General features: G+C 39.5%; 1 protein-coding gene across 10 annotated transcripts in view; it reads right to left on the bottom strand.

Annotated features, from left to right (window-relative positions):
- Positions 1 to 40: 40 nt before the first annotated feature.
- Positions 41 to 15,470, bottom strand: part of EP400 (E1A binding protein p400) — a 47,003-nt gene continuing 31,573 nt past the window's right edge. For 4 of the 10 annotated variants that reach the window (XM_031592736.2, XM_031592737.2, XM_031592742.2 and 1 more), the window contains 23 exons: positions 15,206 to 15,349; positions 14,731 to 14,889; positions 14,384 to 14,467; positions 13,658 to 13,789; positions 13,499 to 13,543; positions 13,237 to 13,390; positions 12,585 to 12,826; positions 11,883 to 12,056; positions 11,596 to 11,643; positions 10,451 to 10,587; positions 9,862 to 9,918; positions 9,676 to 9,754; positions 8,921 to 9,121; positions 7,883 to 7,928; positions 7,673 to 7,782; positions 6,902 to 7,103; positions 6,278 to 6,441; positions 5,739 to 5,945; positions 5,246 to 5,441; positions 4,579 to 4,709; positions 3,815 to 3,976; positions 2,991 to 3,068; positions 839 to 1,869 (listed from right to left, as the gene is read on the bottom strand). In XM_031592736.2, coding sequence (XP_031448596.2) covers positions 1,597 to 1,869; positions 2,991 to 3,068; positions 3,815 to 3,976; positions 4,579 to 4,709; positions 5,246 to 5,441; positions 5,739 to 5,945; positions 6,278 to 6,441; positions 6,902 to 7,103; positions 7,673 to 7,782; positions 7,883 to 7,928; positions 8,921 to 9,121; positions 9,676 to 9,754; positions 9,862 to 9,918; positions 10,451 to 10,587; positions 11,596 to 11,643; positions 11,883 to 12,056; positions 12,585 to 12,826; positions 13,237 to 13,390; positions 13,499 to 13,543; positions 13,658 to 13,789; positions 14,384 to 14,467; positions 14,731 to 14,889; positions 15,206 to 15,349 — 3,225 coding nt within the window. In that variant the 3' untranslated portion in view covers positions 839 to 1,596. Of the gene's footprint in view, positions 566 to 838; positions 1,870 to 2,990; positions 3,069 to 3,814; positions 3,977 to 4,578; positions 4,710 to 5,245; positions 5,442 to 5,738; positions 5,946 to 6,277; positions 6,442 to 6,901; positions 7,104 to 7,672; positions 7,783 to 7,882; positions 7,929 to 8,920; positions 9,122 to 9,675; positions 9,755 to 9,861; positions 9,919 to 10,450; positions 10,588 to 11,595; positions 11,644 to 11,882; positions 12,057 to 12,584; positions 12,827 to 13,236; positions 13,391 to 13,498; positions 13,544 to 13,657; positions 13,790 to 14,383; positions 14,468 to 14,730; positions 14,890 to 15,205; positions 15,350 to 15,470 lie in introns of those variants that run through there. The other 6 variants (XM_031592739.2, XM_031592743.2, XM_031592744.2 and 3 more) reach the window with 4 other exon arrangements.

Raw genomic sequence — 15,470 nt, 5'->3', positions numbered from 1 at the left:
GCGGGGAGGGCGGGGAAACGACGAGCGGGACGAGGGCGGGTTACAAAATGTACACTTTATTACAGCTTCGGGTGGGATACATCGCCATTCCTCACAACGCTGCTGGGGCAGCTACAAACGCCCGACAGCGAAGGAGCAGCGGGCACAGCCGCAGCGCGGAGCCGGGCGGCGGTAACACGCGGCGCTCAGCGCACCGCCCGCGCAGGTTGAGCAGCGCAGCTCACACGCCGCACCGCCCCGCCTCGAAACGAGCAGAGCAGCGCCTAGGAGTAAAAAGATCACAATGAAAAAATAACTTTAAAACCATCTCGGAAGAGGAATGCTGTAACTGTCTAGTTGTACACGTTGTGCAGCACGACGGCCAAAGGAAGGGAAGATAAATCCATTTAAGCCAGCAGGAGTTTTGTGATTCCTCACGCAGTGCTGTTCGCAAAGTTTTTTCTGTTCATGCCAGAAAAGTAAAGAAAAGCTCACGGTTCTGTGCAGCTTCTTGCTTTCTTCACAACAATAAGGCAAACTGATTTGGAGGAAGAGGCCGTGCTCCATTCACATCCAAAATACCCACCTGAAGATACATTCATCATTAGCTTTAGTAAAAGAATAGTACAAAAGTTAGATCTCAATCTTTACACAGTTGTCACCGTTCCCCCCTTTCCCACCCCCCCAGGCTAAAAGCTGAGTAGAAAGTACTGAACATTTCAACATGTTGCAAGAGCAGAACAAAACCAAGCGGTTCCATTTGATCCATGGGAGTTTCCCTGGCAGCAGTCCTGGGACAAACAGCTGCAGAAACTTTGGCTGAACCCACTGAACATATACAAAAAAAAAAAGGCTACACTTTAATACACATCACACAGTATTTACTCAGTTCATGCCTAAAATATCCATTATCTTAAAGTGAAGTATGAGAACGAGCACACAGGGAGGGTGCTGCAGTAAACTGTACACAAAACTACTAACAAACATTTTAAAAGGCTTACAAAAATGGAGAATGAACCTTTCTTTTTTTCCTTTAATTACATATACTTACAGGTTTTCACATTTACTGGCTAAGCTTTTCAGGGAGCACTTCAAATGTAAGTTAGACCTTCCAGGTTATCTACCTGAAGCTCGAACAACCTGCAGCTCTCACTGAGATGTAAGATACTTTGTGTTAACCACAGCAGGGTCTTTGAACAGCTTCAACGTGGATACTGAGAGCACATCCCAACTCAAGCAAAGAACTGCACGGTCCCACTGGCAGCTTGTGGTATGCTAACACAGATGGATGGTACTGACATTTATGGCATTTCACCCATTTACTTTTGCGAAGCTGGACATAACTTAAATCTAAGAAATGTTTGATTTATCAGGTTTGAATCAGCACAGAGAACAGCAGCAGAATGCACCCGGTACAGATTCTGAGTGCTGCAGAGCTGCTAACACACTGAACTTATGCGAGAGTTTTCATGTCTAAGTGTTGCAAAGTCCTTCTGTTAAAAGTATAAAAAAAAAAAAGTGGTTTGACTTCATTTGGATGTTTGGAGTAGCTTCTTCTCACTTGGCTTAGCAAACAAGAAATGCTGCACTTCCCTGTTATTGCATTTAACCATTAGTTCAACTTGGTTTAGTAGGTGCCTTTAATCTGACAGTAGGTGTCCTCATTTGGACTTTTGCTTGCTGGTTCTGGGCTTCAGATGTTGCTGGTGTCTGGGCTGGATTCTGTACGCCTGGAGCCTGAATCTGGGGAGATGCTGTGGTCACAACTTGCTGCTGTATCAGTTTCTGCTGCACAACTTGAGCAGTAGCAGTTGTTGCAGGAATCACCTGAACCTGCTGCTGACCTGCTGTGGTCTGAGACAGGGTCACTGTCTGGGGTTGAGCTTGTACCTAGGCAAGACAGGAGGACAAGGCAACCATTAGATTCCTGCTCTGCAGAAGGTCTTTGTCGGCTTGAATGACAAACATCTTAGACAAAGAAGGACTGGAAGCAATACTGGCATTGTGGTTTTGGTAAGAAAATGTTCTGTCACTTTTTCTTACAAACAGTAACTAAGAAACAGGATGGCTGCAATGCAGACCTGCTCAGTGCAGATTAAACAACATGCTCCTAGATTCTTTGCAGAAGGTATGTGGAAGGTAAGAACACACTACATAAACAGGAAAGGCAGTCTTTATATGCTTTGAAAAATTATCCAAGAGCTCTACAGGGAATAACTCGATGTGTGCTGACCAATGAGGCTCCTGCTCTCTCTGCTTACCTTGCCCTTGCAGCCTCACATCCGAGGTGGTGACCAGTCAAGTTTACAACACTTCATCATCATTTTAACATGAACAGCCACAGATTTTATCTCACACTAAAACACTGCACTTCAAACTGTGTCAGATTAAGAGCTGACTGGGTTAGATTTCTGAGAGTAACTGCTTCATCCTCCATCCAAAGTTAAACACTCCTGCCAATCAGCAGTGTAAGTACGCCTGTTGCTAATGATCTGAAAGTTGTTCTAATCAGTATTAAATAAAGGGAAGGGAGACAGAACCATTTGTCCTCATCCTCTGCTCCCAGTCTGTTACCACACCACATTTAGAACAGATACCACAGCACTCTGACTTCTATTAAGCACTTCAAACAGCTGTATGAACTGGTACTAAACAACTTCTAACTCCCAATTTATTCCAGGTTTTGCATAACAAACTCAGATGGTATTCATTAGTTCAATTATTTGACTATACATCACAAAAAGCTAATATTTAAATTTATTTCAGCTTTAGAAAATATTTTCCTCAGCTCTTCTCCACTCATGAAGAAAAACACTGCTGTATATACCAGAATTTTGACTAAAGAATTTACAGTAACCTGACTTGGTTTTCATGTGACCCATTTTTATAGAAGGGAAATGGTCACATCCTTCCCAAATTCCACCCATACCACACAAAGGGAAAAAGTTATATTTCCAAATACATCAGCCTTCAGTAGGACCAGGTTTCTAAGTGCTGCAGGCAAAACATACCTGTTGGGAAACTGAAACCATCTGTTGAATGTTGGCAACAGTAGCCTGTTGCTGGACCACTTGAGGAAGTTTTGCAACCTTCAGTGACCACAGAATAAAAAAAGATTTAGTCACAATAAAGCTGCTAATAGCTGCAACACACCATACTATCAAAACCGCTACCAAGAAACCTTTCCTAAGCTGTGTTTACTGCAAGTTGGTATCTTGGCCTCCTCAGTGATAGCGCAGCTTTGTAAATGAAATAAATTTAGAAGAGCATGTCAGAATAGCATACTTAGCTAGGAGGGAAAGAGGAAAAGTAGAATTTTCAGCTATAACTGTAATTGTTTCCTCTTAACTACATATAACACCGAAGGAAGCATGGCCATTCTAATGGACTAATTTATCTTTGATACAGCTTTGAAAGAGTAAGGCTTCCACAGTTCCTCATCCCCTTCCTTTCCCATGGTTAGACTGATCTAGTTATGCAGAGAATTAGGTAACCATCAGCTCCCTTTTAGCTACTAGAGATTAGGCCAGGAGGCAGCACCAGAAAACAGGATGAAATACAATTTAATTGTCCTTAATAAGAACAGTATGAATCCATTGCTAATAAAAAGGAGTGACAGTTTATTTCTTTTGAAAAGGAAAGACAAACTTTCCAGCTGGTTTCTCTGACCTGGCAAAAGCCCAGATATTCACTACCAATTGATTTTATTATAAAGTTAAACAAATATGTAACTGGAATTAATATGAGCAGGTGCTAAAGTGTTACTACATCTGTTACCTTTAGTGTTATCCCATCACAGTAGTGTTTTAGAAGCATGGAATGGTGTTACCTGTACCTGAATCTGAGCCTGCACCTGCTGGGTTCCACCTGGCTTCTGGGTTTGGGAAATCGGGGTCGTTAAGAACTGAGTTTTAATGGCAGGCTGTGTAGTATAGGTTACTTTTTGTTGCTGCGATGTCTGCTGTTGGGTTTGGACTGTGACCTGTTGAGCATTTATCTACAGAAGGGAAAAAAGCATCAGTGACTACAACTCACGTATTTCAAAGAACAGGTACATAGCTAATGAGATTAATTACATTATTGAAGTAAATCCTCTCAAATAAAAATAGCCAGAGGAGCTGGGAGAGAGAACTTCCATGCATTTATACAAGTGTCCCGAACCATTTAAAAGGTTCTCTTACCACACAGGCACATTTCATATGGCAATACACTTCCAAAATACCACATTAATATAACCACGTTTGTGGCTGTGGCAGCCAAGTCCACGAGATGGTAACATTTCAGGGAAAAGTGAATTTTTCACAGTTTACAATATAAAAATGAAAGTCTGAGAATTTTTCAGACTTAGTCGTATTACGGTTCTCTTTAGTCACTTCTAATCTCTGTTACTTAATGCAAAAGACAAAGCCAACAAACTTACATTAAGCTTGAGGTGTGAGAAATCACAAACACCTTAACAAACAGTCCTCTCTAGATACATGTAAGACTTACTCATAGGAATATTAACTGACTGCCTAGGAGTGCCACCACAACCCAGAGCTAAAGCTTTACAACCACAGAAACATCAGGAAATTCAGTGAAAGAGCAAACTGTGAGTACCTTCTGCTGCACAGTAGCTTGACCCTGTGCAACCTGGGGCTGGATAGCTTTCTGTTGCTGTGCTGCTTGATGATGCTTGAGTTTCAGAAGCTGCTGGACATGCAGTGGCTGGGCAACTACAGTCTGACCTCCTGAAAATTATAAACAAACTGAGTTTTCATTTACTGCTTTGTCCCAAGCAGCTTGCAAACACAGATTGTGCTTTTACAGGCTTATACATCTGCATAGCTTTGAGCACTAACAACCCACTGATTTTAATAAGAATAAGACATATGATTTTGACAGTAGAGTTGCATGAGCAAGCTACAATTGTATTCTAACAATTATACTTCCTACAGGAAAACTTCTGTCTGCACTACAGGAGACAGTTACAAAAGACAAGTTTTTCTGTATCTGCTTCATACTTAAAAAGAAGGAATTACTACAGCTTTATTTTCAAAACCATATCTGCTCTTGCCTATCACATGCAGATTTCTGGCTTAAGAATGATACTGACCTCCAGATTATGTGGAGTAAGCACAATTCTCTTACCTCATTTTTGGAGCTCAGCCTCCATCACATTAGTTTATTGAAGTCTAAGTCCCACAGAAGACATTACTTGAGCACCCTTCTTTTATGGAAGCAGAAATTAAAAGTGTATTGTATTTTAGCAAGCGTACTGACATACCTGCTGCTTTCTGTGGCTGCCCAATAGCAACACTGATGCCTGCAACAGTAACAGGGAGCGTAGTGACTCCTGCAGATGACACCACAGCAGCTGGAACAGATACCACTGGAGGTTTTGCCAAAGCAACCTGTGTTGCTTGTGGAGTTTGGGCCTGGATTTGTCCTTGTGCTTGAAGCTGGGAAGCAGGAACACGAGTCTAAGCAGTAAGGAATGAAGATTATTGTACCAGCCAAAAAAATATTTGCTTCATATAACAGGTGATTAATAAATGACAGTGGTAAATGTTTCCAAATATGATTTCTCCTTTACACTAACACACTTCAGAGATGTGTCTGTCGGTAAGTGCTATTCAACTATTTGTGTTAGGTCTTTCATACAGCCTAAGTAATGCAAAGGGCACTTAGGTGCACAAATAACCAACACCCAGTTCATTTAAATCAGTAGTGAGAACAAGGTGTCTGCAGCTGTTTTCATGAAGTCAGAGACAACTTACAAGACGAGCAACTTGCAGGTTTGTCACAGTAGTGCCTGTGAGGACTGCACCAGGACGAGGTGCTGTAACAGCAGTGAGTTGTTGAGTTTGCTGTTGCTGCTGCACTTGTACTTGTGCTGCTTGCTGCTGTGCCCCTTGCTGTGTCTGCTGTGCTGCCTGCTGCTGAGGAAGCTGTAGCTTCTGCTTCTGCAACTTGATTAGCTGCTCCTGAAAAAATACACCACTTTCTTTATTTCCCATCTTTTATAGGACTACAGGAAAAAGAATAGAGATGGACCTGCAGCTTTGAAGTAGCATTCTATGCCAAACTTTAGTTAAGATCACAGAGCTAAGGAGCAACTCCTTTACACAACAGGTTGCCAGTAGGTAAGCAACAGTAAGTGCTTTACATCCTGACCTGTGGCAGTAGCACTTCTACTTGAAATGGCTATCAGTCTTCCCCGCCTTTATGAAATTTTCATAGAATCAACTTTAAGAGATCTACATTTCATTCTAGCCCATGAAAATGAGGTACAACAGTGCCAACTATGCTTACTCACCTGTGACAGTTTCCCAACAGTTTTTATTTGAGCTGGAGACTGGCCTTGTGCCTGAGCCTGAATCTGAGGGACCTGCACCTGAGCAGCCTGCTGCTGCTGTTGCCTCAAAAGCTGGAAGTGAGCAGGTGTGATTGTTTTGCCAGACAGCTGGACTGTTGGTGTCGCTGTGAAAGGAAAAGTAAGAAATGCTCTGAGGACACTCAACATTGAATTTAATTCTCTGATTTCACCTGAGAAGCCAGGTGGTTAAAGAATGTTTTCTGCTACATTCTGTAGACTTGGTATAGACAACGACCCATTAGCATAAACACAATGAAGAATAATAAAATATATACTCCTTTCTTCATAATGTTTGTATTTGTGATACTCAATATTTTACTGTTGATTGCTAACAATCTTTTTTAACTGTAACCCCTATGGGCTAAGCAATTCTCTACTGCAACACCTTGTCCAGAAATACTAACAAAAAAGGTAATCTGAGCACCAACAATCAGCAAGTTAGGAATCATAGCACTGTTTAATTGTGCAGCCAACAAAGCCAGACTTTCAATGCCGTTCGGGTCAAGCAAACTTCATGAATTCTGTAGGAACCCTAGGAAACAATCCCTAACATACAATTATTACCTGGAGTAACTTGAGTCACCAGTGATCTTGTCTGGGTCTGCACAGGAGTTAAGTTTGTCGTTACCACAGCTGATGCTGTCACTGACGTTACTGCACGGACCCCCTGTGTAGATGCTATGGTCACCAGCTCTGTGGAGGCCGCAGGTGCTGCCGCCCGCTGCTGGGTATGCACAACTTGTGCAGCTGCAGTACCTCCTGAAGTCTGAAGAGGAACACAGTCAGTCATTACTCTGCAGTCTTTATATCTCATATAAAGCTATGAACTTTCAGGATATAGAGTTTTAGAAATTGACATAAAAAAGCAAAAAAATCCAAACCTTTCTAATAAATGTTTGAATATATCTCACAGTTGGTATCTGATTAAATCTTTGTCAGGCTGATCACCAAACTCTCAACTACAGAAGTTTGATTTTACTACCTGTCATTTTTTGCTTAACCTTCTATAGTCTTGCAACCTTAAAACAAAGATCACAGTTACCTAAGCATAAAATATTAGAGGCTGGAAATTACATTGACATCACCCATTTCTTAAGATAATACTTTTAAAAATGGTTCATAATTAAGCACTGTCTCTTAGGTACATTATTCTGATAATCTGTCCAGGTTTATGCTGGTATTTCCCTAAGGGAGAGGAGTTGATACAGAGTCACAAGACACATGAAGTTAATAAGGAGTGCAATTTCTGATAACTAGTACAGCTAATGCAAGAAACAGATCCAGATGTGCAACCAAAATGAACCCAGAGGTACAACTAGTATGCAGTCTACTCACAGTCAGTGTTCCAGGTATAACAGGTGAAGCCAGACGTTTATTGATGGGCTGAAAGGTAGCTGCAGGGACTCCAGCAACAGTATTCACTATGACATTCCCACTCACTGTAGCTGAAAGAAAAAAAATCAGGATTAAAAATAATATTGTAAAAAAAAGAATGAAACTTGTATGTCCTATCATCTCCAATGCCCAATTATAAAATCTTCTTACCAGTCTGTATACTTGTTCCCGTGACTGCTGTTTTGATTGCGCCTGCCTATTGAGAAGACAATTGAGATAGCTTCAGAAAACAATAAAAGAAAACTGAATATAGCTCTTATACTGTTATGCTGTTTAACACAGTGATGTACTCCAGAAATGACAACTCAAGAAAGAGACAATAAAATGCAGAGATAGTTGTAAAATTTGCTTTCATTCTGCACATCAACAGTAACTTCTGGATAGGTCAGGATTCTGCCATGTTAATAAGCAATTGGATGCCAGTCAGGTGTTGGGTAAGTACTGGATATTTTTCATCCTTGTCAACAGACGAAGAGAGCGAGGTAGCATCACTGGCACACACAGGTAACCTCTCACACATTAACATTGAGTGCTAGGAGATACAGAGCAGTGTTATCAGGATAGAGCCCTTTCTCTGTCTCTGGAAAAGCTGTACTATTCTGGCCCTTCAACAAGTATTAAAAATCACTGCTGCCTGAGCACATTAGTAAATAAACTGGACTGGCTTTAAAACAAGAGCCTTCAACCAGTTATCAGATTCACTAATACAGACTCTACATTTAAAGAAGCTATGAAAGCTTTACAATAATACAACTAACTGTAGGTCCTGTAAGACACAAGATTCCACTTTCCCAGCAAAGATTAATTTACTCAAAGCTTTGCTTTTTAACCTACTTTAACAGAGTAGCTGTTACAGCTACAGTCTCTTTTCTGAGTTCTTTGGATAAACAGTGTTAAATGCTAAACTGAAAATGCAAGATATCTGTACAAAGAATATAGCATTCTGAGGTGGAAAAATGCTAACGCCTATTATTGCTATAATGATATTAACAGTTTCAGACAGTGAATAAAAACAGAAGGTGCCCAGCACACTCAGGAGAGAAAGAGAAAGAAGAAAAAAATAGCCTTTATTTCACTACACTGACCTAAAATTCTTACTTTCCAAAGCAAGTAAAAGCACGCAGATGTAGTACACAGAAAAGAAGAACTGAAGTTACTACATCAGACACCAAGTCCTCCCTTTCTTACCAATACTGCTGTGTTGGCCACAGTAGTTACTGCAGTCTGCACTACTGCCTGTGGCTGCTGAACTACCTGTGCCTGAGCCTGTGGCTGTGGTTGGGCCTGTGCTTGCTGGACAGCTGGCTGCTGAGCTTGCTGCTGGCCGGCTTGCTGCTGCTGAGACTGTGGGCCTGCCTGTTGCTGTGCCCTCTGCTGTTCAGCCAAAGCCTAGGAAATCAAAGCATGAGTTTCACAGTTGTCAAAACCAGTGCACAAATTAATCAGGATGTATTTAAAAAAAAAAAATTCTAAGCATACGTGCAGACAAAGCATGCAAGTCTGACTTCCTTGTAAACACATAACTAGTTACAAGATGTAACTGGTTCCAAACTATGAGCTGCAGTCAAATGTTATACAGCTTAGAACATAACAGAACAAGCAATTTACCATCTAAAAGCAAGAACAAGCATTTCCTACTGAATAGTTTAAGAAGGGAGGAAACAGAACAATCAAGAATAAAATGAGATAGTTTCATGTTTTCAACAGATTTTAATTTTTTTTAAAAAACATGTTTTCCAGAATGCTGCTTGTGAGCAAGAAGTATCAGTATCACCTACAGGCCCAAGGTTCCAATTTGGACCTGGTGTAAATGCTACTAAATAAACAACTTGCTGCAACTATCATATCAGCAAACTTCTCCCAGAAGTCAAATTTTCCTCATGTTTCCTCGTCTATATTTTTTATTACTGCAGTCATACATGTAAGTGAAATGGAGATTGCACCTTTTTCTCTTTTGCAATACGTTCTGCTCGCAGGGATGCAACTTGAATTGGAGGAAGTGGCTTGTCATAGTTGATTCCACTAGAAACAGTGATAAGACACAGCATGCAATAGTTAAACAACTGGTTTTTAAATTTTTATTCTTTTAAGTAAATAAAGAAGCACTTTTAAAGACAGAGAGTGCCCACCTTTCTGTGAGAACAGACGCATGCTTTGGATTCTTCTGGAAAGGATTCATGCCAAGTCTAAAATTGAGCAAAATTGTATTACTGAAGACAGAAAAAAAACTTTAAAAGAGCATTTAATTTCATGTTTTAGTAGGAGACACTGTGGTTTTGGTGAAGTTTTCATGATACTCCCATCAGCACTGGAGCCTGCATGAAGACAGACATTTTAAGAGATGTGGAGTAAATGATAAATGAGTACATGCAAGTTACTGCTGTAACTTTTGGACAAAGAAAACAACTAAACAGCACAGACATCAGAATGTTTGCAACACAAGTAAACAGGAGGCCTACTTTATAAAGGATATCTTAAAAAAAATAACAGAACTCTTCATATGTATGTGAACAAATTCATGCAGCAAATAAAAGCTAACTTAACCATGAAACGTGAATACATTCCAATAACAGGCCAGAAAACAAGGAAAGAGGTCAAGAACAGAGAAACAGAACAGCAGTTTGAAACAGATGGAAAAATCTCTCAGTTGAGAGAGCAATTTAGAACAAATTATCCAGGAAACGTGTGGCGAGGTTGGGACATCCCAGTTAAACTCACAGCGGTTTGATAGGTGGACTTCTTTTCCCTGCAATCATTTTCATCATCTCAAAATGGTTAGTATAAAGCTGCGTGTGGGTGGCACCTTCATCCTGAGCATAGATCTGATTCGTACGAAGTGGGCGACTGTTTTTAGTCTAAAAAATGAAAAGAAACAAACGTTTAATGGTGAACACACCCACACAGCATCTTGTAATAAACACATGGTGAGCTTGTAGATTATTTAAAAACGAACTCCAACATATCTATCACAGACTGGTTTCTGCCTCGTGTCATTGATAACTTACTGTTACACAAAATTCTATGGGAAATGTATAAAGAAAGAGCAAAACAAGGAGCAGTTCTCACGGTCACACTGGCATCAGCGCTTGGGGACGTACAAAATGGCAAACTAATTTGAAGAAGAATTTTGCTTTAAGTTTAGATTTCGTAAGTTTAATTCAGTACTCAAACCAAGAGCCCATTAGTTTACAGTTATGCATAGCGCAAACGTCAGAGAGTAACACCATCACTGCACTGCTCTCCCAACAAAGCTATGTTAACATCCAGCACAGCATGCCATCCTAATTCTTGGCTCCTCCTAAGCAGAAGCTGCCAGTCAGGGACAAACCTGCTTAATGGTCAGAGAATGGGGCTACAGTCAGCAGTTCTAGATTCTCTACCTAGTTCTGTCACTAAATTGCAGAATGGTTTGGAAGACGTTGTTTATGATCATGGAATTCATTTTTGTTTCTGTGGAGTATTACAACCCTCATTTACAAAAAGGCACTTCAAGCATTAAACTCCCTACATGTCTGTGATCCGCTCAGACCCCAGTATGAAGTACATCCTTACACATCTTAAGTACCATAACAATGATCAGGATAAGTTACATGGTGGTTGTCAGGTGGAAAAATGCCTACTACAGTTAAAGTGAAATGAAAGATTTCTTGCATGACAAAATTAATCTAGCAAATCCAAAAGCTGAAGTCTGGTGTCAATCCACTGTATCAACAAAGAAAGGAAAAATAAATTTGGAATTTTAATTGATGTTTGAGAACTCAAGTAACACTGAACATGGATCTCATATGAAGTATCTGCCCACCTCCATTGCTGCTAAATACCACAGTGTCTAGATTTGATTTTGAAAGAATACCAATGCACACCTTATAAATACTTTTTGTCTTCTTTTTAGGATTAGCTTCGTACATTAGCTGTAAAATAAGAAGGAAAGTTAGATGATCTTTTGTGGAAGATTTTGTTCAGGTGCTTTTTCTTTTCAAAGAAATCATATAAAATAAGTGGAAATCCTGATGAGGATAATTTTATAATCTTTTAACGTTATTTATTTACACTGTTGAAACATTTAACAACAAAAAAGTGTTTACGAAGATAAGGAAAAAATACTCTAAAACTTAATGTAGTAAAGACGCATCACTCTAAATAAACTCACCTTTCCTTCTTCCCTTGGGATAATGACATTTTCGTATCTGTTTCTGCATTGTTTTGGTGAGCGATAGACTCTGCTGCATGAGTTAACAACATCACTAACAAGGTCCCAATTGGGAGTGTGTGCTGGTGATACAACAGCAAGATTTAAAGGGAGCTCCAACAGCTGCTTCACTGCCTACAATACATAAAGGTACAAAAGCTTCAGGTCACAAATCATTCCAATCCTCCACACTCACCCTTATCTGCATCCCTCACCATCGTTAGAATGAATAGATAGTTCAGACCTCAGTACATGGCTTCACCTGTGTTCATAGAGAATAAATATGCATCAAAGTTTTCTACGCAGATAGGTGTGCAAAAACACAGAGAGTGGTACAGTAGGAACAGGAAGCTGCCATTCAATCACTGTTCTCTTCTCAAAGGTGAGGAAAACTTTAGCTGCACTATCCAATATCCTGAGTGATCTGGGCCATTACAGTAAGCAGTCTCTAAAACAAAAATAGGACTTCACTATCCTCAACCTTTAATTTATCCTTAAAGAAAGAAGTGATGTGCAATCTGCTCTGAGTTAGGTCAGCACAATATGAAACTGATTATCAGGAATTTGAAGTAACCTTCAAGAAAGAAAAATATTGAAAGAGCTATTTATGAAATTATAGGGAAAACGTCATATGGGACAGCAAAAAGCCAAATGCTGTCTGACCTGTAGAAGTGCCCAGTCCTCACTGATCAACCACTCGGGGTTATCCTGTCCATTCTCAGCAGCCGGTTTCACAAGAGTTGGCAAAGGCTTTGCAAACTGTGTTTGTTGTTTCAGTAAGATGTTCTTCTTCTGCTCCTTGCCCTCTCGGCGCATCTTCAACATTCCTGGAGTTGCTCGATCAAAAAGTGAACGAGGAGGAATAACCGTCTCTCCGTGACGCTGCTTTTTCTTCCTACCTGCAGCTAAGACAAGAGAAATAAAATTATTTGTAAATAGGCACTATCATTGTTTGATTTCTTTGTTACAGATAGCTGCAAAGTGCTCCTGAATGTATATATCCATGCTACCTCTTAAAAGCATCCTGCCAGCAACTAGATTTACTATGGCCAGAGCCTTTGTGACGTAAGACCAGCCTAACTGACACAGCAGAATGTCTCTCTTCTAGAACTGAACTTCCAGAAGTAAAATAACCACATATAATTAAATCAAAAGATACACTGTCTAAATTAGAGCTTTCAGTGTCTGAAGATCACTGTGAGACAAAAACTTTTCATCTCACACCTACATGTTTTGATCATTACGAAGAGGAAGTAAAGATATATATATATTTTAAACTTTTACCAACAAAATTTCAAGCAGCTTTGACATTTACCAGAAGGATCTGTTTTGTGCCGTTTGCGTTCCTTCCTGACATACACTGGAGGCAATTTTGATTCTGGAATAGGGGTGGTATCATACATCAGGCACATCACAGAATCAATGTAGATGTCATTGTCATCCTGAGGTGGAGTTGGGGGAGTCCAAAGCTGCAGAGAACATAAACTTTTTAGTTACTGCCATATTAACTAAGCACTGATATTTATGTTTCAAAACTAAGAAGTCTTTTTAGGCTGCTGGGTGTTACTGATACTTACTGGCATTATTTCAGTTTGTCCATCTGGACCTTCATAGACATACTCCTACACAGCAAAAAGAGAATGCAATCAAATGACACGACTGAACTCGGAAGGAAAAAGCATTCTCAGAATAACTTAAGAAATACACAGTTAAGAAATACAGTAATCAGGAATTACTTTGTTGTATGCATCCTCCCGAGTGTAGGTGAGAAGTTCCTCTTCATCCTCCCAGAGCATTTTTTGCTCTTTTTCCTTTAACTCCCTCAGATGTTGGACTTCCCATGCTTTCTTTGCTGTTTTCAGTTCCACCTAGGGGAAAAGTCAGACTTCTTACAACCTTCATGCAGTAGCAGACACTGGATTAAAAGTTACTGATTGTGGTATTCATGGATAAATCCTTTAAGCTGCAACTTAAAGCTGTGCAATTTTCAGGCACAGAAATTTTGAAACCATTTCTTTACAGATAATTTCACAATCTCTTAAAGGAAATTTTTTTGTTCTCTGTTGCAGGAATTTAAAAATATTGAAATAAAGCAAATTCTGACTAAACATTCAAGACAACCAGAAGAAGATCCTTTAACCAAATAAGCAATCTCACTGAAGCTGATGACGTTTTTCCCTGCTGCCTGCCAATGGAGTACAACAAATATTTGCTGAATTGTTCTGAAGAACATCATTTTCATTTTACAAGAAATTAAGAACTGATACGTTTAAACCAAAAGGATTACAAGACACTTCTTGAAAAGCATTCTGGTGTTCAAAAGTATAGCAAGAGGAAATAGCAGAAGTTCTTTACAATACGTCCTGCATCACTGGATAAATTTCCATTCATGCTGGAAATATTAATCCTCATTGTACACATTAGGAAACAACAAGGTGGAGTAGAAATATATATTATTTTACCTCATTCAGTCGTGGTTCATTCTCATCAACTGAAACATGGAAGAGCTCTAAATAGTTCAAAGCATACTTCTCAATTGGAGTCAGCTGAGAGAACACATTAAGGAAAAAAGAAGTTACTATTAAGAATAATAAAAGAAATGTGAAGGAAAATGTATCAAAGCTCTCCTTTAAACGAATCTCTTTTCTGACGGCATAACAGCTCAAGTCAGTAAGACTTTTCCCATTCATTTAATGAAGTATCAAACCAATTGAAAACAAAGTTGTTTTAAGGCAAAACGGCAAAGAAATTGAAATATTTGAACTAAACATTTATTTTAACTAAATATTCATAGAAAAAGTCATGGTACCTGATCCACAACAGCAACTAACTCCTGCAGCGGTGAGGGTTCCTCATTGTATTTTGATTCACAGAGCTCTGAGACCAAAGGTTCAATGCTTGACTCAGGTCTTATGTCTTGTATGCGATCATCTGGCTCTTCATCCTCTCGTTCAATACTGTTGAGGGCCTTTCAGAAAGACATTTTTAAAATAATAAATACTTCAAAAACATGAAAAACATGAAAAGAAATCCTTGAAAGAATTTCACTGTAGTCCAACGCAAATTTCTGCAATAAATTGCTCCTCATGCAACAGTCCCATGCAAGCTTAAAACTTAACAATACAACCAAAGGGACACAGTTAGGAGGAAAATTGACTGTCAAAACAACATAAAACCAACAGAAAACCAACTGGCAGAATTTACCTCCACCTCCCCAGAAAGATAAAGCAGCCATTAAATACTAATGTCCTACAGCTGTATCTTTAATTTGGGTTAATAATTACCTCTATGAATGGTCTTGCAACTTTAGGTGAAATGGTTTCTGCTGGAGATGGCTCTTGAGAAAGTACTACAAACTCTTCCGCTTTCACTCTAAATCCAGAATCCTCCATAGGAGAATGAACCTCAAACAACTCCTGAATCGTTTGCTTGGTAATTGGAAGGAAAAACAAGTATTATTCAGCTTTAGAACCATTCTAGTTTTTTATATTACTTTGAATAAACTTAGTTTCCAGTGACCTTATGAACTGCGTACTATCTATTACTTCT

Source organism: Phasianus colchicus, chromosome 18 (assembly GCF_987193195.1).
Source record: "Phasianus colchicus chromosome 18, bPhaCol1.hap1.1, whole genome shotgun sequence".
In the NCBI taxonomy this organism is placed as follows: Eukaryota; Metazoa; Chordata; class Aves; order Galliformes; family Phasianidae; genus Phasianus; species Phasianus colchicus.
The sequence above is the reverse complement of the archived record's forward strand: the minus strand, read 5'-3'. Positions and strand labels throughout refer to the sequence as shown.